General features: G+C 44.0%; 1 protein-coding gene across 1 annotated transcript; it reads right to left on the bottom strand.

Annotated features, from left to right (window-relative positions):
• Positions 1–1536: 1536 nt before the first annotated feature.
• Positions 1537–22488, bottom strand: GXYLT2 (glucoside xylosyltransferase 2). Its single transcript, XM_030956850.1, has 7 exons — positions 22194–22488; positions 15992–16181; positions 15664–15795; positions 9738–9989; positions 8274–8397; positions 5263–5435; positions 1537–4726 (listed from the first exon to the last, which is right to left on the bottom strand). The coding sequence occupies exons 1-7, from the start codon at positions 22373–22375 to the stop codon at positions 4544–4546; spliced, it is 1236 nt and encodes a 411-aa protein (XP_030812710.1). The 5' UTR covers positions 22376–22488; the 3' UTR covers positions 1537–4543.
• Positions 22489–23432: the final 944 nt, after the last annotated feature.

The following is a 23432-nucleotide window of genomic DNA, read 5'->3' as shown; positions in this document are numbered from 1 at the left end:
CAGTGCATCCCTGGGACAGGAGCTTCCTGACATCACAAACTCTGGGACCAGCCAGACTAAAACCAGCCCTGTTTTCTCACCTGGAGCCTCAGGTGTGAGAACCACGGTGCTCTTTGGAAGCGCTGGGCACAATGGGAAGGAGATCTTTCCCTGAAGGTGTGGACCCTGAGAGGGCACCTGCTGTGCACAGTTCTAACCCTCACAGGAGGGAATTAACATTTTCAGTAGGATTCAGGAGAAGACGCTTCTACAAGAACAGGTCTTTAAAATAAAGAGCCATGTCATTCCTGTGTCATTATTTCAGCATTAATTACCAAAACTATATTTTTGGGCTATAGTGGAGTAACAGCAGCAATTAAGGCACGTTTACAGAAATGTGAAAGTCAAACCAAAATATTTTACCTCAAAAAAAAACCATTAACAAAGTGCTTTGTTCATCTTCCATGCTGATTCTCAATTTGGTGGTTTTGTCTCCATTTTCATTTCAAAGGAAGTGTTGACAGTCTGGTTTTTATTCTGATCAAGAATGAAAGCAAAATTTCCAAACATCACTCTTTCTTTTGAAGCAGAGATAACGATTCCTTATCTCGTGCCAGCAGGAGGTGCAGGCTGATCCCAGCACACATGAGCACTTGCCCCAAGAGCAGTGGGAAATGTGATCCTGGTGACTGCCCCATCCCATCTCACCTCTGGAAGGGTGCTCACTCTCTATTTACTACCATCACATTTTATTGTACCTGATGGAGAGGAGAAAATGATTCTCTGACAGTTGATAAAGTGTCAAGATTTATTTCTTTCTTTAGTTGTACTTTATTCCCAGCTTGGGAAATCTCTCTTCTCCCCACAGCAACGCTGGCTGGAGCCAGGTTTGCAAGTGAAAAACCCTGGATCACCGAGCAGTGTGACCGTGTGTGTGTAACACACCCCACACACCCAGAGCCTTCCCAGAACCCACACAGAGCTGGGGTTTTACAGCTGGCCCACCCCTGCCCATCCATGTCAATGACAGTTTTATTCTTGATTTCAGAGAGCTGAGGCTGAGCCCAACACATCACCCAGCTGGGAAGTGTCAGCACCAGGATCTGGCTGAACAGACAGCCCAGCAGCTTCTGTCACACAGAGATGGCACAAGCAAGGACAGCACAGCAGTGACCCTACAAAAATGCATACAAGAAGCAGGGAGAGAAATGCTGCTAAATGATCTCCAGAGAGTGAAACATTATGGACAAACAGTAAAGAGCAGAAGATAAAACTCCAGCTTCCTTTGAGACAAGGTTCTGATCTATGCTCACCGTAACACAGCTGGAGCTGCAGCATGACACACGAGCACTTTGGGGGAAGTTAAATGTATTTGTCTCTTTATATCCAATATCAGACTCTTTCACTACAGTAAAACTGTAAAAGAGGAACATTTATTTGTGTTCCCTGCTGTCAAAGCCAGTATACACACACTAAAACATCACACCTACAAAACTCTATCCCAACCAGACCAGCACAAAATCTTGTATTTAAAAGAAAACTAGCAAATTACAGAGCTTGCTTAAAATTCCATTTATTTGTATTGTAAGCCAAGGGATCATCCTCAACTCAGAAATGCACTGCTCAGCCTCCTTGGGAGCTGTAACAATCAGTGCACTTGTCAAAGAAAAATCCACAAGCAATTCAGGGACAGAGAAAAGGGACATTTTTTACACACGTGCTCGTGCTGTGCACACACACACACACTGAGCAGTTTCCAGTTTCCCCTGTAAGCAAAATGCTGGTGAGCTCTATCCATTATACCACTGAAATAACTAAAACACAGGAGAGGAAGGGGAAATGAGGACATAAAGTCTTTGTAAGTATTTACACATCCCATTACTAAGATAAATGAAGGCTAATTAACATGGAATTAGCCACAAGTATGAAATACAAAATGAATTAAAACTGGTTTCTAAGTAAGATGAATATTACAATCAACTACTGTTAAAAATAAAATATAACATGGGTTTGGAAGCTGTAGTGAAATATAAATTAATAATTCTAACAACAACAAAAAACAAAGTTATGTAATTGTTTTAAAACACTTTGGAGAGCTCCAATTATTGCTTTTTTCCTCAGAAAAAGCCCAGCAGGGGGGAACCTCCCCCATTCTTCCCGCCAGCTGATATTACATTAACAAGAGTCTTCATGTTAAAGCAAGTACTTCATATATTTAATAGCTGTGGAGAACACAACTCAGTTCTTCCTAAACAAAATGTAGCACCTCCTGCGAACATAAAAAGCACTGCTTTAATCTCTTATCAGTTCATATGCAATAATGCCTTTGTTTTGTAATGAATTCCACTCCTTCATTTGAATGTGCCTGTGGTTGCAGGGTTCTCTGTGCTGAATCACAGCTTACACAACCTCAGCCTCCCAAACTCCAGAGCCTCAGCACTGGGGCTGCAACTGTCTGGGCAGCACGACTGTGCTGTGCAGCTCTCTGTGCCTTGGAGACACCATGGAAATCAGGAATTCAGCCTGCCCAGCATGCAGCTCCACCAGCCTCCTTAGACCTGTGTCAGCTTTACCCTGACACTTGAAAATAAAGACCAAAAGCAAGCTAATACTTTACACAAGCTCTCAGAATTGCTGGCCTAAAGGTTTACCTGTCATACATTATTTTAGACTTTTTCAATCAGCAGCTTTACCTTCTTTTCTCTGCCTTCTGGTTCTGAAATCTTCAATGACCATTTGGGTTACATTTCAAACTTCTCTCAGTAGGTAGAAGTGTACTCTTGCTTAAAAATTGGCAACTGAAATAGAAAATCCTAAGGCAAGTTGGAAAGGCATCTCTGCTCAAGTTTAAATGACTTTCTGGCTCCCAGGCTTTCAATCACAACAGTCGAGTTAGCTGCCTCTGTCCTTCACAAGTCAATTTACACTCCGGTGGCAAACACTGTGAGATAAGGGCTGGAGTCAGAGCACATTGTTTAACCAAACTGTGATTACGACTTGCAGCAGAGGTGCAAACAAGGTTTCTGTTCCTGTCACTTCTGCGAGGTCCTGCAGTTCTGCTGTCCCTTACTCCAAGGCCCTGTCCCACTGCTGCCCTGCCCAGCTGCCTGCAGCCCTGCTCTCTGCCAGGCTGTGTCACACACACTCTCACACTCCAGGGCTTGGGAAAACCTTCTTGGGACTCCATCCCGTGCACAGGCTCTTATTTGACAGCCTGGGATAGCACCAAGGTCATGTTTTCCCTCCTTTCAGGAACTACCACACGAGGAGAGAGAAATGGGTGAGACAAAAGGGAGACTCCTGCTGTTTTCATATGAAATCCTGACTGGATAGGGGAGAATGCCCAAAACTGCAATTCCTCAGAATTCTCCAGAAACTTCGGGAATATATCCTTTCCCTCATCCAGAGTTCTCTATAACAATGTATGGTACATGAACAGGATATCCCATCTGTGCCAGTTTTCTTTTCATTAGGGGAAGGCTCTATTATCTCACCCAGCTCCTAGTTTGCCTGTTAGATACAAAAATGAGCAGTTCCAAGTAATGGCTGATGTTTTCTGCTCAACAGACTTGAAAAGTAACATCATTTTCTCTGCTGCTTCCTTGAAGCACTCCTACACACACCCATGGGGCTTACACCTAGAAAATGCCCTCTGGGAGTCTGCTCTTGGATCACTGCTCTTTGGGAGTGAGTCTGCTCTTGGATAGCTGCTCTGCAGGAGTATCCTCACTTCCAGTTCCCCAGGGAATGGTCCCAAGCATCTTTCAGCTGCTGCAATTTAAATAAGCTCTTTGTGCTTATCACAAGATGATGATCATACCTTGGAAATTTAAGCTAAATGAAGTATTTTCAATAAACATCAAAGCCATTTTGTATCCTCTTCCACTTTGAGGCTATTCATTTTGATTCCAGCATAAAGCTCTCAACCTCCCCATCCCTGGAAGTGTCCAAGGCCAGGTTGGACAGGGCTGGAGTAACCTGATCTAGTGGAAGGTGTCCCTGCCCATGGCAGGGTGTGGAACAAGATATCCCTGATGGTCCCTTGCAACCCAAACCATTCTAGAATTCTGTGGTCCCAGAAATGGAAGTGCCAGGCAGAAATACATTTCCATGCAGGAGAGGGGAGTCAGGGGCAGCACTGGCCATCTCCCAAGGCAGGGATGGAAAACTGTCTGGCAGTGAAAACTGCCTTTACTGTGCAGAGAATAGCACTTAAAGAAGATGGATCAACAGTACCTGGGTTTGTACTCTTCACTGACAATAGTCTTGGACTGTGCCTCTTGCAATTCACATTACCAAGCCAGAGAATACATTCTTAAACTGTAAGGGACTGGGGAGGCAGGCCACAACTGTACTCCACAAAGAAAGGATTCTCCTGCTGTTCTCAGCAACAATCCCAGTAGGCTTCTAGGATTTCCTGCTTTTTGTAATTTCAAGGGTTATTAGAAAATTGGAAAAAGAAATATTTTAATTCTGAGTTTCAGTAAAAGAGTTCATATTCTTCATTTATATCCTTCATGAAATGGAGTACATGACTTAAAACTTCTGTGTAAGAGAGCTACAGTTAGTATTTGTGGTTGGCCCCCAAGTACACAATGACACGATTTTCATACACCTTCTTCATTGTTTTCTCTATTTGCTTCAAAAATACTTGTGGAATTCTCCCACATAAAGTGTGCACTGTATCCAGAAACCTCGACTGCAGAGGGTAGTACAAGGACTGGAAGAGATTGTCTTCAAATGGAAACTAAGGAAAAGAAACAAGAAAGAATTTTTAGTTTTCACCTGCTGAGTGTCACCAACCCCATCACTTCACATCCTGCCTGCCTGAGAGTTGCATTGACAGGAATTTTATTCATGTAAGGATACTGTAAGGAAACAGGAGTTTTGGCAAGCAGAGCTGTACACACACAACATCCCAGCCTGTTCCTACAGACAAGCTTCTGCCCTCTATGTGCCTGGAGGCCTGAGGTGCTCAGGGAGGACAAGCTTTCCTGGGAATTTTTTTATGGACCAGAGCTGCAGCCCCAGCATGAGAAACTCCACTCCAGCTTTTTCTACCTTCAGTACTACAGAAAAGCAACTGATCAGCCTTTCTGATTACTAAAATACAACAGAAAAAGGTTTAAACCACCTCAAATGCATGAGAAGCCGAAACAACCATGCTCATTTGTGTCTGGTGGGCTGTACCCAAACACAACCACCCACCCTGATGGCTGGCAGAGCAACGTGAGTGAACCCACCCTGGGGCACAGGGAGTGGCTCTGGGGAGGCAGCACTTACATCCCGGATCACCTCGTAGAGGGCCTTGAAGGTGGGCTGCTTGTCGTCGTGGTAGACACCTCTGTTGCCGTGCAGGATGGAGACGCCCTCCTCCTCCGCCCCCCTGCAGTTGCTGCCGTACATGCAGTGGTCAGGCCGGTAGTTCCACTGGCAGGGGAACACGTACAGACACTCTGCCCATGCCAGCAGGGCACAGGGAAGGAGAGGAGACACGTCAGACAAGAGTTACAGCAAATTAAACCAGCCTGGCACCGATGATCGGGGAATGCTCAGTGACATCTTTTGCGAGTATCCCCAACAGAGACACCTCCTTCCCTCATGGGTGACTGCACTCCCCAGCTGCTGGTCCTGAACTGTGCTATTTGCTGGGTCCCCAGGACGAAGGAGGAATTGAGAATCTGACTCCATGTTCTTAGAAAGCTAATTTATTATTATATTATATTAATGTTATATTAAATTTATATGATATTATATTATATTAATATTATATTTCTATTTAATTACATTATATCATACTATATAATATTATACTATACCATATTATATTATATAATATATCATATTATATCATATCATATTATACCATATTATATCATATCATATCATACATACTTATACTAAAGAATAGAGAAAGGATACAAACAGAAGGTTACAAAGAATGATAATGAAAACTCGCGACTGCTTCCAGAGTCCTGACACAGCTGGACTGTGATTGGTCATTAAGTCAAAACAATTCCCATGAAACCAATGAAACAACCACCTGTTGGATAAACAATCTCCAGACCAAAGCAGCAAAACAGGAGAGAAGAACGAGATAATATTGTTTTTCGTTCTTCTCTGAGGCTTCTCAGCTTCCCAGGAGAAAAATCTTGGGCAAAGAGGATTTTTCAGAAAATCTGACAGTGACACTGAACAGACAGGACAACACAAAATCTGGGACTGAACACAACCCAAGGGAGCCCTTCAGACAGCTGAAGTGGAAGAACCAAACCAGAGAGCACACAGCAGGTGGCACTGTCCAGCACCCTGTGCCGTAGGAAGGAGTCTCTGGAGTGACAGGCACGACTGGGGAAGCACACATGGCAGTGGGGTCATGAAAAATCCAGACTCCTCCTGAAGCCAGCAAGGGAAAACTTGCAAAGTATATCCAGTGATTGCTGCTGAAGCTGTCACAGAGGCCATGACAATTTGTTACACAGCAGAGCATAAGGGGTGGTGTATTTTATCCACAGCCCTTCAAAGAGTCATCATCCATTAATTTCACAGGTCTAGGTTATTTAGAGATGAGCCTAATTTCTCAAAAGGGCTCATAACTCCCTTTCTCCTGGTGATTTTTTTTAAACTCCATGCACACCGTGCTTGCAATCTGCTTGTCATAAATCACTCCAGTCCCTGCAACCTTTCTGCCTTGGCCCTGGGGAACAATGAATGATGGCTGGTGCCAGCAGGGCATTGGCAGAAGCACTGAAGATTGAATTCTTCCCTTGGCCTTTCCCAGCTTCCCTGGAAGCCTGCAGCTGGTCTTGTGTGGTTCTTGAAAAGCAGAAGAAAAACTTTCTGACCTTTTCTTCCCTTAAGGCCTCTCCAGCAGAGTTCTCCAGAAAGGGAGAGCAGTCTTTGGAGATGGGCAAAGGAAGCAGCTCCTCAGGCCCAGGGAACGGAGCTCTCTGTGGTTTTAACTCACATCCATAAAAAGGCACCTGCAGCAGTCTTGGCCAATTCCCCTCCCAGCCAGTCTCAATAACCCAGAGCTGAAGACTTCAGAAAATCCAGTTTGCTGTGCTAATGGTACATAGTTCTTTCATTTTCTTTTCTTGAGCAGTCTGATATTACACAATTAATAAAAAATTCTTTACTAGTTCTGAGGAAAGGACAGACTGTGGTGCAGAGGAGTCTCCACATATAGCTTTGATAGAGAACACACATCACAATATTGAAGTTTTTTTGCAGTCTTTGTGTTTTTTCCTGCACACTACAGTGAACAGCTTGTGTCTGACTTCACAACTAATCTGGCTCCATATTTTTCCTTCTCCAGGAGACCATGCTCCCATAACATTTGTTTCTTTTTAGAAATTAATTCCCATTCTATTTTTCCCTAGGACTGGGAGTAATCTATGGGACACTGATGTTTGACATCTGTCTGCAGTAAACAGATGTTTGCCTTTTGCTTTGCTGCTCCTCACTTCAGCAGTTTGCCTGGATTTGGGTATATCCAATTACCTACCCTGTGACTCCTCAGAGAAAAAGAAAGGGGAGCAGAATAAATAAAGATAATTCCAAACTTGGTTTATTCTTATAATAAGTTAAGGTGACAAGGTCACATAGGAAACCAGAAGCAGTAGGGATGGATACTCAGCATCCATTTAGAAGCATGAAATGAAGTTCTCAGCCTCTCTGGGAAGTGTGTGCTATGCTCCAGTGTTTAAATTCCTGCATTTCTCACCAGCAGGACATCCATGACATCATCTGGTGCCTGCTGAGGCCAGGTCACTCAGCTCAGAGGCTGGAAGCTGCTTTAGGTGAGATATTCCAGTGGTTGTGTCCACCTTCTGTCTATATTAGCTTTGTTACTGATTTGCATAATTATCACAAGCCAGCTGAATTTCAGAGAAGTGGGGCTTAGCTTTGCAGAAAGTTTGGCACTTTAACATCCAGATAAATATCTGAAACAAAAACATTTTTGCAGCTACACCCTGGTCCAGTGACACCCTGAAGCACACACATGACATGAACTTCACCCCTTCACTTCATCATTACTTTTACACCTCATTATTTTTCCAAACCTCCAGAAAACAGATTTATATATTCAATGGAACCAAGTCCAAGCCCCATTACCTGCAGCAATGTCAGAAATGTTTTCATAAGTTATAAATCCTTTGAGGATGCAGTTACACAATAACTCCATACCAGAGTATTTATGCATATTATAAATAACAAAGAGCAGTTAAAAAAATCAAGCTCAAGATATTTCCCCAACACAGATAATGAAGACTCCAAGAATCATTCCTTACCTGGGTTAAAGTAAAAAATGATATTTAGCAGATCCTGGTCTCCCCATGTGATGTAATTTTTGTACTTTTGGTACAATGGATATAACATTTCCTCCCAAGTCAAGCCACCTGGTATCAAGCTGTTCTGCAGGGCAGGAAAACAGAAGCAAGGGGTTAAAATCATGATCAGTGCTGTGGTATCTGACCCAGAGTGGGCACACACAAATCTCTAAGCTCGGCTAAGCCATGTTGGACATCCAGGTGAAAACTGAAAAACTGCCAGGAAATGTTGGACCTGGACAGGGCTGTAACAGCAGAACTCACTGCGTTTATCTGAAGAGGAAAACAAAGTCTCCTGGGCCCAGCTCTGATGTCAGCTCCTGCTATTCACAATCTTCCTATTCCAAGTAACAGGAGGGGAAAAAAGTGAAAAAGTGGAAAATGCAGGGACAAGGTGAAAACCAATGTATAAAAGCAAGGAAAATTACAGACTAAAGATCATCCTCCCTGGGAATTATGGTATGAAGAGCAATATTTGGGTTTTTTTTCCTCCAGCTGTTCCAGTAACAATGTGGGAAACCCCTGGCATTGTCTGAGGAACCCCTTGGGGTGAGCAAAGTTTTAGTGATTACAGAATACGTGCTCAACAACACAGATTTGTCATGAAAATGTTCCCTTCTCACTTACACCAGTTCACAGAGTCACTTATCTGCAGCAGGATGCAAATTCTATTCAACAGATGCAGAAATCACCAATTTCTCTGGATATTCACATCAAGCTTTCCAATTTTAAAAACAATACAGCTACTGCACTGAAGATCTATTTTATTCTTTCATGTATCTTTTCAGGGAAATGTAAGAAGTTGGGGAAGCCATTTTTAACACTGCTACCAGACTGCTTCAGCTGCAAGTTCTCACTGCTCCAGCCTTGAGGAAGTTTCATTTATTTTAATAATCACGTTCACAACAGCTTTTAGTGTCCAATTATACATATTCCATATTTCTCTGATTCTTTGTATTACGAACATCATGCAGTTTTACACTGAGCTTTCCAAGATGTGAAAACACACAGTATTTGCAGGGAATGCCCCGACCAAGGAGAGGAATGATGAGGAGGACTCCATTGATATCAGAAGGCTAATTAATTACTTTATTATAGTATATTATTACATTACATCTAAACTGAATCTGCCAAGAACTCAACTCTGCACACCAACAGTCCCAACACACACACGCTTGGCCCTGACAGGCCAAGGAAACAAAACACCATCACTGTGGGCAAACAATCTCCACACTGTATTCTACCTTGGCACAAACACAGGCACAGCAAATGAGATAAAAATTGCTTTACTCGTTCTCTGAGGTTCAGAGAACGTGAATCCCAGAAGTACTCTTGGGAAGACCGCCTTGCTTTTCTCTGTGAGGAGAAATGTGGTTACTAAAGCACACCGACCCTGAGTTTGTGCAAGAGCTGCATCTCTCTCACCTTGAAGTGCGTGCTGCGGATGCGCGTCAGGTTCATCAGCATCACGCCGGAGTTGAGGCCGGTGCTGCCGTAGTAGGGGTGCCGGGCGAAGCGGCTGTACCAGCCAATCTTGGGCATCTCGTGCTCGGGGGCCATGGCAGCCAGCTGGGTGGAGTTGAACTGCCTCAGGAGCTGCCAGATGTCATCGATGGGCCTCAGGAACAGCACGTCAGTGTCCACGTAAAGCAGCGAATCCACATCCTTCAAAATCACCTTTGGGGTTTGCGCACAGCATGAGAAACAAACCAGAGAGGCAACAAACACCAAGGTTATTGGCAAAAGGCACTTTTACTTTAAACTGATCATTTGGAAGAGGTTATTGATTTATCAGCTAAATATAACTACACAGAGGAACAACAGTTATCAGATTATTGGCTTGCTGTTTGCTGAGGGTATTTTTTGAACTGCACAATAAAGCAGCTACCAGAGCACTGAGGCTGGCTTAACTTTCTTCTGAAGCAGCAATTCACTGAGCTCCCAAAAATACCTGCAAGGACTACTTAGTACCTGTTCAGAAATAAAATGTACTTACAGAGCTATTTTCAAGATCTCCAGTGGCAGAAAGGGTAACCCAGGTAACCCAGGAGACCAGAATATTTAGATTTACCTTCATATATAATTAAAATATACAACTGTTTCACATTAATCAAGACAACCCCATTGATCACCAACATATGTGCATCTCCCTGAAGAACAAAATTTGATTGTTAAACAGAAATGTCACATTAAAATACACCAGGTCGTATTCTGAGCTCTGCTACCAGATTCTGTATGAGGAATAACCACAGTAAAGTTGGTCAGGTCAGAAGGGTGTAACTGCAGATTAGAGCCAGGATATTTCAGCAGTTCCTGCTGACCGTGTTCCCCCTTGTGGCTGCCCAAATGCTTACACACTCCTTCATTAATATCCATGGTGGGACAATGACCTGGTGCTTCGAGTCTTTGTAAAGTAATAAAGATCATTACCTACAGCTGACCACCAGTTCCAACTAGATTTTCATTGCTCTTCTTCATTATTTGCTAAAGCTGTCCGAAATGTCCTTAAGTACTGAAATCTTCTTACTTTGGTCTAGCCAAAACCCTTATTTACTTCTCTCTCCTTCTTTGAAAAGCAAACCCAAACGGCTTTGGATTTTCACCATGTGGAACACAACAATCACTCTCTCATCCAAGTGCAATGACATTAATGACAAACTCTCCTATTTATGCAGGTTAAAAGAAATTCTATCAAAGAAATTGGGTTTTACATAAATTCTAATGTATTGTGACTGAGGATTACCTGTGAAATAAGAGTGAACATTAGGATTGATGGGTAAAAAAGTGGGTGAAAAATATCACCTCTAAGCATGCTCAACAGGAATCCACTAAGATGCCAAATCCCTGAGTAAAGACTTAAATGAGATTTTTCACCTGACTCAACACATTGGGATTCAGACTGACATTTAGTCAAGTTTAACAAATCCCTGACCTGTATTTCTGACAGGATAACTACATGTTCTTCCTACAGAACAGGGCAGGCAGGAGAAGGAACTGTCTCTGCATTTTAAACAAAAGTTAGGCTTACAACAAACTCTAAGTAAACACATTCAACACAGTCCAGATCTCTGCTGGATGGAAGATTATAGCAATGCAGCATTTTCTCACAAAAACCCCACAAAATCACCACGTGGAGGTATCTGTAAGTAAGTGACAAAAATTGTACAGTAATACACTAAGAGCTCAGGGTAAATATTTGCAGATGTTAAGTATCTTCAAGTCCAGTATTAAAAACCAAACTAATAAAAAAGACAGGTACTGTAAGAATGAATCCATAGAAGACAGTCTGAAAGGAAGAAAGGTTTTCAGTTTAGGATATCCTGGGTATTGTGTATTAATTATTCTGCAGTACCTAGGAGCCCTGATTCATAGGGACCTGCTATATGAAGTCACATCAAATCAAAATGCATTAGAAAAAGAAAAATCACTCCCAAATTTAGTCTGAGACAGGAGGTAACACTGGAAGACAAGCAGAGCAGACTTTGCCTGTAGATCCACAGCACACTGCAGACCATGTAAGATTTCTGTCTAAGTGGGCCTTGGTAAAAAGGCAATTTGAAGCATTTTCCAGCAGGAAAAACTGACCCCAGTTCAGGGGGAAGTTTAATGAGTACCTACAGACCCTCCTCATCCTTCCCAAGCAGAAGTGACAGCCTGGCCACTGCTTCTTCCACCAGAAAAACGTTCTTTCAGCAGCTTTCAAGATACAAATAAATCTAAATCTGTGGAAGTCCATGGACTGTTATAATTTTCCTACAAATTCAAGCAGGTATTGCAGTTCTTTGTGCAGTGCCTACCAGCACCTGACCCCACCTTGCATTCCTCCTCTGAGGATTCACATGCTCTCCTTCCTGCTGGTTATAAGATTCTTCCTCTCCTGTGTCCAAGGTGTTGCCCTGCAATGACACCCAAGTGGCTAAAAAAAGAGCTGTGCTACCTCCTTTAAGCCCTTCCCACTTTCACATGTTGAGTGTTAAGACTCCTTTAAAAGCTGCAGATGTCAGTTTGAATTGCTCACATCTCTCCTGGCTGTGCCTTGGGTAGGGGGGATTTAATTTCACTCACTGCAGCTGTAGGAGTTCCTCACAGAGCAGGAACTTGCAGTGCAGGTTAAAAGTGACACACAGTGACCTGGAGCAGGGGCTTTGCCAAGCTGTGTCTGGAGGTCTGAGCTCACACAAACCATGCAGACACACCTGACAGCCTGGGATTTTGGAAAGGGATGGCCAGGAACACAGCTTGCTCTGCTTGTCTTCCCCTTGCTCTGCAGGCACTTACATCTTAAATGTGTGATTTTTTTTGCAGCTATATAGAGTATTCTTAGTAAATCTGTCAAAAAGTTCTGCATAGAACTGGCTATATTTAGCCTGGCACTTCTCTTAAATACTCAATTATCTGTAATTTGATTTCACAACTTCTGTCTCCATAGATTCTGCCTGTGTTAGCAAGGTTGGCAAAGAATAACACACTCCTGAGTAAACACACACTGGTGTACTGTGTAGCTGGGCTACCTAAGCGTTTGTGAGGGCTCATGTGGCAGCTTAGCACAGCTTTATCCAAAATTAGGGACAAATCACTAAGCTCAATGCTACAGTAACAGTGCCACAAAGCTGAGTTACTAAACCTCATTGTGGTAAGAGATTAACTCAAGTTACAGCAGAGACTTTTGTCTAGATAAGGCCCTGGCATCTATTCCCCCTGGGCTGGATACTTGAGCATCCCTCAAGAGGAAAGCTGTAACACAGGGATATTGCTAATCTATCTTAAAAGCTCTTAAGTAGATTAAGTGTTTTGAGAAGGGCTCTAAATGTTCATCCAAAAATCATCCAAAAATCCCTTAGGCATTTCAGGATACTTTAGCTGATTGTTTTGGTAGCTCCAGAAGAGCAGCACAGAGACAGCTGCAGCCAGCCCTGAGGGAACAACATCCCTGGGACCAGAGGATGTTCCTCACCTGCTGTCTAACACCCGTGGCAGGAGTACAATCCAGCTCCCAGTGACTGCTGAGAGCACTGCCCTCCTCGTTTAATGTTAAAGTTTCACTCTGGGCTTGCAAAAAGATCTACATCTTCCTCCCTGTGTCTCTACAAATGGCCTGGATGGTTTTGCTGCAGCAGAGTGCAGCAAGAGATTAGTCTTGTGAGATTACACAGAGGCTCCATCTACATCCCCTGCATCCAAGGGGCAAATGTGATCAGATGGCTCAGAATGCCTCTGAAAAATGCAGGATGCTGCACAGTCTTTCTGAATATTTCAGCATCCTGGGCAGAGTCAATAAGCTGGGAATGTGCACTTCAACCTGTGCCTAGGACAGTTCAGTTCTGCAAACTGCAGGGTCACATCCCACAGCTCTGCTTTCACCACTGGGTAAAAGCACTGAAAGGTTCTTACCCCATTTTCCCTGAACACACTCCTCAGACCCTCCTGTCCACTTTCACACGCCTGCTGGTGCTGCAGAGGAGATTTCTTTGGCAGGAAAGGCACTTGTGAATCAAAGACTCGCATTCCACTCGGGTTTAGCATTATTAGAAGCAAGACAATTTGCACAACTGAGAGCTAAGCAGCTGATAACTACTGCTCTCCTGGGGTCCTCCCGAAATCCAGGCACATTTCGTGCTGCTGCAGGGAAAAGTGCTCAGTACAGAGAAGGATGAAAAAAACCCCAAACTGATATTCTGCTGGTATTTATTAGAAATAAAAGTCAAACTAGTTCTCTAAACAGTGAACTAGTGAACACTTGGAATGCTGTGCTCCCACTGTGTGCTGAGAGTTCAAGTGGGATATCAGAATGCAGATATCAAACACTAAAAAACCAAAATAATGGCTGGAATTGCCCAGAAACAGCCTAAGATTGTGCCAGCCTGTGAACTCGAGCACCAAACCTTGAGGGTCCCCCAGGACATTTGCCACCTCAGCTATGATGACAGCTTGTTTATTATACCCACATCAAGTCCGTGTCAGCTGCAACTCCTCTTGGACAGCCCCTCCTACACAAAGCCATAAACCTCAGCCTGACCACACACAGCATTTTGCAACTGCCCCTAGAGAAACAAACATCTACAGCTGCCCCCTCATTCCTCTAACACAACAAGCAACAGTCCAATATTCCTCAAAAGAAGCAACTGGAGAACTTGCAGCAACATGTGAGTGACAAAAAGGAATCGGTAAAAGCACTGCCCAGCCTGAAGGAATCAGCATGAATGCATAGCCCCTTTCTGTCATCAGAACAGTGAAGAGAAATAAAAGTTAAGTCATTCCTATGATTAGCCTCCCAAAATGACAGAAAGTATCCTAGAAGAACAGAGATTTCTGTTTACTCAGGACATCCTGACACTGTATGGAACAAGCTAACACTTAGGGATTATCTTCCAGGTGATACAAATATTTACTCAGAGGAGAGAGGATCCCTGCTGCAGTTGGAGTTACTTCCAGCCCATCTGGCCTTTGTGCTGTTGATAGTCCACCCCTAAATGGCAGATCAGCAGAACTGCTGACAGCACATATTTTCTCACATATGTATTCACAGGCTACGTATCTGGACGTGCAGCTGTCTCTGATTGCTTCCATCTGAGAGGGAAAAGATTTCTTTGTCCTCCCTCCACTTCTCCTGAGACAGCCATGAAGAAATCTGGATCATGTGAACAGCTTGTCACTTCACTGGAGTCACCCCAATCAACAGCAACCCACGAGGTATTTTTGATAGATGTTCTCAGTTCCACAGAAATTGCTTTATGCAAACGTTCTTTCAACTTCTGATATGCAAAATTGGTATCAACACTTCCCTTCTCTCCAAGTTTACGACACTGAGTATAATATAACTTTTCAGTGAACTTGAAGAGTCCAGGATAGACCAAGCTCTTGCATGAAATCCAACTTCAAACACACTGGAATTATTACCTTAAGGGCAATTGTGACAGTCTTGGAAAAAAGAAGTAAAACTCAAGGAAAAGGGAATTACTCAGAGCATCAGTTTAAGCGCTAACATATGGAAAGGAAGATGGTGGGTAAAGAGGGCACGTTGTAAAGAATGTTATTTACAAAAGGCACACAGCATCTACCCCAAAAGATCTGCCCTGACAGAGCTCTCACATTCTCTCTGGAGTCTGGAGAGCCCGAGAGGCTCATGGAACCAGAGACAAATCAGAAACACACATCCTTTGTTAGCCAGGAAAAAGCCAGGCTGGATTTCTGTGTTGGCTTTTTTTTTACAGTGTCTTAAAGTTCAGACTAAAATTATCTTTAAGCAGATGTTTTAGCCTGAAAATGGTTTTAATATTACACCAGCAAAGCTTCCTTTCTGTGGAATTAACCTTTTCCTGAAGCCACCTACTCAGGAATCCAGGTGCCTTACCGGAAGAAAGAGGCGCTGGGCAGCACATGGCTTGAATAACTTCTTCCATTCCTGAGCATTTCCTACTGAGAAGGTTATTGGGTAAATGTTGGACTCAAACTTCTTTGTATATGAGGAAGGCCACTCCTTTAACTGAAAGACATGGTGGGAGGAAATCAGACACTACACATTATAGAGCTTTTATAAAAAAATGCATGCATAAGGAATTTATAAATGTGTACAGTAAGCAACATGCTCAGCTGCTACTTGTTGATGCTCATGTATTTTTTCTCTGAGACTTGTAACTATTTATTTATTTATTTATTTACCACATGACAAAGAAACTCACCTTTGTCTCAAATTCAGGCTTAAGGGAATCCTCAGCAAAGATGTGGAAGCAGAGCCTCCTGCTGCTGAAGAGAACTGCTGATTTCAGCATGATCAGGGTCTCCTCCAGCCGGTCCCCACATGCCACCACTGCCAGATGCATGCACTGCAAGGATGGGGGCTCCTTTGGATGTTTCTGCTCTCCAGGCTTCCTGAAAATTCAGGGATAGGCACATAAAAATTACTGAGGTAGACATGAAGAGAATCCCTCATTAACAGACATCAGGGTTGGTTTTTTTCGTTCACCATTTTGCAAGGGATCAGGAGGTTTTTTTCTGGTTAGGTATTTACAGAACAAGCAAATAGCATGGTAATTTCTGTCCATGGTACAGATCAACAGTGTTACAATTATAACATAAAGAAAAAGGCTATTTTCTGTTATTCCTACATTTCTGAGCTTGCAAAAATCACTACAGACACAGATGAAGCCACCACCTTGCCCTGTGCAAATGACAGCTCTTTCCCCAGCCCAGAGGTCACAAATCCAGAACAGAGTTACAACTACCCAGCCAACTTTCTAGCACAATGCAGATCACACAACTGCAGCCAGCAACTTCATTTCCAAGCCCATAATGGCTAGATTGGAAGATGACATCCATACTTTAAAAAAAACCCACTGCATCCATATGTAAATTGTTCCAACAGTTAATTAATTTTCTATTAAAGATGCATGCCTTAATCCTGGCCTGAAGGCACTGGCAGAGTTTCAAAGGACTGCTCTCCATTTCACCCCATGGAATCCATGAGATTTTGCTAAAATAGAGATTTTTGAAAACAAATATAGTCACATGTCCCAGATGAATCAGACTATATTCCAAGGGCCAAACTGTGGGATTTTCACTTAGCACCCACCTGTGTGGGCTTTAAATACATTTCATCCACATATAGGGAACACAGTAAGAGGCACTATGAAGCTTCCAGCTAGCCAGAAAAATCAGGTTCTCCTGAGGACTTGAAGACCTTTTGAAAGCTGTCTTTTGGTTCTGTGATTAGTGTGGAGGTAAAAATTGCATCCTCCAAGAATGCTTGCACCATGGTGTATCCACATTCCAACACAAATGGCACTTAGCCTCCATCACACAGCATGGAGCTGACCAAGCAACCAAATCCCAGGCACAGTAATCATTCCTGGAGAGTTCAAAAGGTAAATCATAGATCACTGCCTGTTCTGGACATACCTCTGAGCAGAGCACATCAATCCCAGCCCCGCTCAGAACACACAATTACACACACATAATTAATCACTGGAGTTAACGATACTAACAGAAGTTCTAAATAAGGAGAAAAATGACAGTTTAAAGCTGTTATTTTTTTTCCAGGCACTGAAGTGATGCTCTGTGTAACAGCAGCATTCTACCCTTCAGAGCAACCCACCTCTGTGTAAAGAAACACCAGGCACTGACACTTCACTGACTGTACACAGCAACACATTTCATTAAGGGTTTAAAGTCTTCTGCTTTAGTCCTAATTAACCCCCAATTTCATCAGTGTATAAATAATGGAATATTACATCTATGTGAAGTGGTATTTACTTTCCAACCTATTAGTGTAAAAATTGCTGAATTATTGAAGTGAATAATTAGCTGCTCATAGAGATCACCTTTCCCCCCTTCTCTCCATCTGTGTAATGTTTCCCCTTAATTGAGTCTCTAAATCAAGCCATGCACAGGCTGGGAGCTGCTTTGATGTAGTTTCTGGCAATGGAATTCACTGGGAGAGGGACTAAATCCTGCACTTTCATTGGAACATTTCAAAACCCCACACCAAAGCACTGGGCTTTCCTGGGCAGTTTTAGCCACAGTGAGCTCTGCATTATGCAGCTGTTTTGCAGTGAAAAATCCAGTGTGTGCAGACAACACTTCCAAAGGACAGACTCAGCAGAAGCAATCCCTGGTGAAAGCAGAATGCCTGGAAAGCCCATGGGAATAGGGATAACAACAGACATCCAACACAGACATCCTGGAGGAGAAAGCTGAGCCTTGGAGGTGAGGAATTTCCAACATTGCAGGGGTTCAGGAGCCTGGAGTGGCTGAATTGGAATAAACATCCCAGAAAAAGGAGCTTTGTGAACTACATCAGTCACAGACTGGGACACCGAGGGCAATAATCAGTGAGAGAAGTAGCAATGAGGTACAGAAGAACTTTGGGACAGATTTTGCATCTTCTTTGTAAGTACATAAAGAAACTTAGAGGACAGTGAAAGCAAAGGTGAGCTGCAATGGGAGACAGTTCCACAGCAGGATGCATTTGACTGCAATTTTAACTTAGGCTTTAAAAAATAACAATTATCCAGAAGCCTGAGAAGGGGCAGGTGTAGAAGAGGCAAAGTCAAACTGCCTGGAGGGCAAACAAGCAGATCATGGCTAAGAAGCTCCCAGCTCCCCTTCCCTGCCCTGTTCATGCAGGCGCCCCATACAGGGCACGGAGAATGGAAAGGACAGGAGGAACAGCTGGATGGAAGGACATCCCCTAGAGATGTGCAGGACACAGCCAAACTGTCCTACCTGTAAAAGGGGAACAGTTTTTACAGCATAAGAATTTCCCACCTCAAGAGACTCTCAAGACATTAAAAAGCCCAAAGATTCACAGAGTAATGCAATTATTATCATTAGCCAATTCTTCCTAACATTTACATTCATTCCATTATAGTTCAACTAGTCTGTTATGAACAGTCTCTAGCTGGATTTTATAACCTAAATTAAATGTTTAAGCACACTGAAAGCAATGCAGAGACCTGGGCCCTAAAGTTTAATATGTTTGACAAGAACAAATACACAAACTAAGATTAAGCACTCCAGAAACCATCACAAAATACTTGCAGAACACATCCCCACAGAGTGGCTGAAGACTGAACTTGATAAGATGGAGCACAATAAAATGTTTACAGCAAAAACCTTCCAACAATACAGAGCAACTCCCATCCAGTTGCTCACTCGTGGTTTATTTACTGAATACAATTTCTGCAGAAAGGCACTGACACAGCAGGAGCAGCCTGAGTGCTCAAGCACAACAGTGTGCATTCCTAGGTCTTAAAGTTTAGATTACATGTAATTTTCTTATTAGTCACAGCCAAAGTGCCTCAAACATAATTAACCCAAAACCTGTCTAAATCAATCCAAATCCATTCAAAATAATGCATTCCCACCTCATTTCAGAGCCTGCTAATCTATTCAAGCCTTCAAATTTATTCCTGAAAGATAATGCATGCAGAAGCTTCCAAAATGCAATATAGCTGTTGATTTTTGAAACCCTCCTCCCATTATGATCTCATTTACTTTTGCAGCACAAACAAGGGTAGATTTAGGCATTGTATCAAAACTGGTGATTCACTGAGCAGGCTCCTTCCCTGAGAGCCACCCCTCAGTCAACGTCCTAACAATAGCTCCATGATGTAAAACACATTTTCTTGCATACTTTGAAATACAGATTTTTTAATCAATCTTTCTCACTTTGCAGCAGTTGCACAAAACCAACTGGAGCTGCTGTCAATCCAAAAATGGTTAAAGTTTCAACCTTCTCCTACCACTCAGAGAAAGGGGAAAAGCCACTCAAAACCAGAATGGATGTTTCTCTCTCCTTTTATGAAGTGGGTTCTTTATGAAACAAGTATGAAATACTTGGGGTTTCAGCATGTTATTACCAAACTCAAGCCAAACTTGCATCTGTGTGCACACAGGCAGCACATAAAGAAAAAGTATCTTGACAGGTTGCCATGCAAGGGATGTTTTGCATTGGAAAAGTTACTTTCAGGGAGCTAAATGTGCTGGAGAAGGTTCACTTCCCCTGCCTTGCCACGCTGGTTTAAGAGAGAGCATGGTCACATCTGCCCTTCAAATGTAAAATGATCCTCCTTCTTTTTGATACTTTGCACACACGGGTTTGGCATGTATTTCAAATTCTTTATATAAAAAAGTCTTACTGAAAGCATAGAACTTGCTACTTCCAACAGGAATGAGCAGTAAAACCACCACAAAAAATCAAGTTTTCAAAGCTAAGCAGAAACTTGCCTAGATTTGTCAAAATTATCTGATGACCAAAGCAGGACACATGAATGTCATTGCTAATGTTTGTGAGGTACCAGCCAGCTAATGACATGTGCCTACATTAAGCTTTATGTATAGCTTCTTTTGTTAAAAGAATTCTGCACTTCTTAAAATCTGATGCCTTCTGATATTATGGGACAACAGAAAGCAATATTACAAATCTCAGTCAAAATATAATTCATCTTCCCTGCACTATGCTGATTCTCATGAAGCAAACACAAATCCTAAGTTACACACCTTTGTTTCTCAGCTGAGCTCAAAACTTGCATCCTCTGACAAACCAACTTGACAAAACTTAAATGTTTAATGTTTTTTAATGAATTTAAATGTTTTATATCCAAGTTCTGTCAATCAATTCTGCAGTCTCATCCAAGCATCTACACTGTGATCAATCGCCTCACAAGATCTTAAAGTCCTAATCAGATCTGTTACGATCCTGAATGAATCAGTTAGATAAAGTGGGATCTTGCATCAAATAAAAAAATAATGTTCCTTTGCTCATAAGGAGGAACTAAAATGATAATCATGGTCTGTTTCTTAAAATCCAAATTCAACCCCCCCACAGTGCTTTCAGTTTAGCTTGGATCAGACTTTTTAAACCCAGCAGATCCCACCACCTGATGCCCTTCCAACAAGGCAAGCATCACCTCCACTTCAAACTACTTATGTCACATCCTCCCCACAAAAATTCTTTTTTTATGGATACCTACATAAAATATACTACTATATTAGTAGTAACTAATATAACACAGAATCTTCCAGCTAACGCTTGAACAGGACCTACAGAATTGTGCTGCTCAGTTATACAAACTCCTGCTGGGGCCAATGGTGCAGGATGACAAAGGAAAAAACAACCACCAAGCCCCACAAACAAAATTCTGAAGAAAATGCACACTTTGAATACTAAATTCCTCCTTTTTTTTTTTTTTTGCTGTTGTGTTGCAGGCCTTCTAAAAAGGACTTGCAAAGTCAACAAATAATCAAAAAGTTAGATAATGTCAAATTGTGAAACATGAAGATGCCACTGAAAAGCGCTTTGAAGTGGAATGGTTGTTTACACTCTCTGGCAGTTCCACACTTTCCGGGCTCCCTCCTTCAGTGTTCTTCTTGATTTCCATGATAATCACAGAGATATGCCTTAAAGAAAAATGACTTCAGGAGGTACAGTTGCTAGTGGAAATAATCCTGCTTTAATACCGGCATTTAAATTCTGTCCGTGGCCCACTCTCAGCCCCAGAAAACATCTCCTGCATTCAGTGGGGCAACAATGCTGGGAGAAATCAACTGCTTTAATAAGTTAAGGAGTAAGAGCTCAAGAAACGGGAATAGTCTTTCATTCAGAACATCTCTGTGAAATCATGAATCAGAGACACAAAGACATACCAAGTTAATTAGATATATGAGGTCACACTGACCATAATATAATTGGAATGCAAAGGGGAAAACAAGTCCTCCACCCACTGAAAGCTGTCCTTTTTCTCTACTAATTAGTTTTTTAAAAAATACCCTGCCTGTAAGGTGCTGAGACAGGAAACACACCACACCAGGATTTAAAAGACCTTTAAAGTTCTGCTGAATTAATTTACATCTAAAAACCATTCAAAACAAAAAAGCTCGAAAGTTTAAAATTTGCCAGTGCCTCCGCAGTTCGGAACCCAGTGGCAGCACACGGCGGTGAGGAGCCGCATTCCCTTTTCCCTGGCAAACCCAGGGAGCGCACTCCGGAGGTGACAGCAGCCCCTCAGTGCACACAGCAGCAGCACAGTGCCCACGTCAGCCTCCCAAACAGGGCCAGCAGCGAGGGAAAAGCCGCTATTTCAGAACCTGCTCCCGGAGAGGAGGGAACCCCCCCGCTCGGGCACGGGGAAAACCTTCCGTGGCACCTCGGGCAACTACGCTGCCAGGGGAAACGCGCAGGGAAAGTTTGTACTTGCGAAGCTCAGCAGTTCGCAAAGGGTCCTTCATCGCCGATCGCGAGCGGGAGAAGAACCTCTGGGAAAGGGAAGTGCCCGATGCAGCGGCACCGAAGCGACACCGCCGAGGGGACCCGCGGGGCGGGCGGGTCACAGCGGCCGGGGATTCCCGAGGGCAGGGGCCGGGGCACGGAGCCGCCCCCGTTACCTGGCGCTGGCGCTGCCGCCGCCCGCGGGGCTCCTCCTCGGGGGGCTCCGGCCGAGGCGCGGTGGGCGGCGGGCGGGTGCGGAGGGCGCGGGCGGCGGGGCCGCGCTGCCCGCCAGCAGATAGAGCAGCAGCAGCACGGCCAGGCACAGCAGGGCCGCCGCCACCTTGCAGGGCCGCCGCATGGCCGGGTCAGCACGGCCGCATGGCCGGGTGCGCACCGCGGCACGGCCGGGCCAGCAGCTCCGCACGGCCGCGTCCCGCCGGCCGCATCGCCACAGCCCGGCCCGAGCGGGGACGTGGCCGCACGGCCCGGCCCGAGCGGCGCGGGGCGGGGCGGCCCGGGCCGCGCCTACCGTACTGCCTGGAGTAGCAGCCCGGCCCCGGCACCGCCCGGGCACGGCCGAACGCCGGGCTGTGCCACAGCTGGGTGGGTGCTCCTAACGCGGCACCCACCGCGGGTACTCAGAGGGAGCTTTGCTTTCACGGGTGGGCGGTGCTGCGAGAGCGTGAGTGTGATCAGGAGAAGAAGGGGAAGCTCGTCTCGACAGCGCGTTTCCTCCACCGGTGCTAACGGGGAAACCGAGCCTCCCTCGCCTTGCTGCCCCAGTTTATGGCTTGCAGGCAGTGCGCGCTCCTCATTGCATCTGCACCGGGGGCAGGTAAACGAGAAAGTGCAATGCTTGCAGGAGGAACAAGGCGCTCACTCACTTGTGGGTGGCTTTGTCCCCGTGTGACCCATCCGAGCCAGTCTGCTGTGGGACATCAGCAGAAATCACAACACTGAATTTCACAGAAGTAAATCCTGCTTGGGGTCATAATCAGATTTACGATATTGAAATGTACAAAATGACAGAAAAAGACCCTCAAATGTACAAAGTGACAGAAATAGACCTTGAAATGTACAGAGTGACAGAAACAGACATTGAAATGTACAGAATGACAGAAATAGACCTTGAAATGTACAGAATGACAGAAATACAAGGACTCTTGCTGCCCCATGGAGCTGGAGTACAAGCTGTGCAAAGAATGGAGACACCAAAGGGGACAGAAGGGAAAGTGGAGCCCAGCAAGTTTAGTACTGGAGGAGCTTTGCATCCCTCATGGAGCCACTGAAGTGACTCTGGTATTCACTTGGCAGTGGAGCCGTACAGCCTTTTACACTGTCACATTACAATGTAAATTACAGTCCGTTTTACACTGCTCACACCACATGTCTTCGCCAGTGGTGTCCCAAAATGT

The sequence above is a fragment of the Camarhynchus parvulus genome, chromosome 12 (assembly GCF_901933205.1).
Source record: "Camarhynchus parvulus chromosome 12, STF_HiC, whole genome shotgun sequence".
In the NCBI taxonomy this organism is placed as follows: Eukaryota; Metazoa; Chordata; class Aves; order Passeriformes; family Thraupidae; genus Camarhynchus; species Camarhynchus parvulus.
The sequence above is the reverse complement of the archived record's forward strand: the minus strand, read 5'-3'. Positions and strand labels throughout refer to the sequence as shown.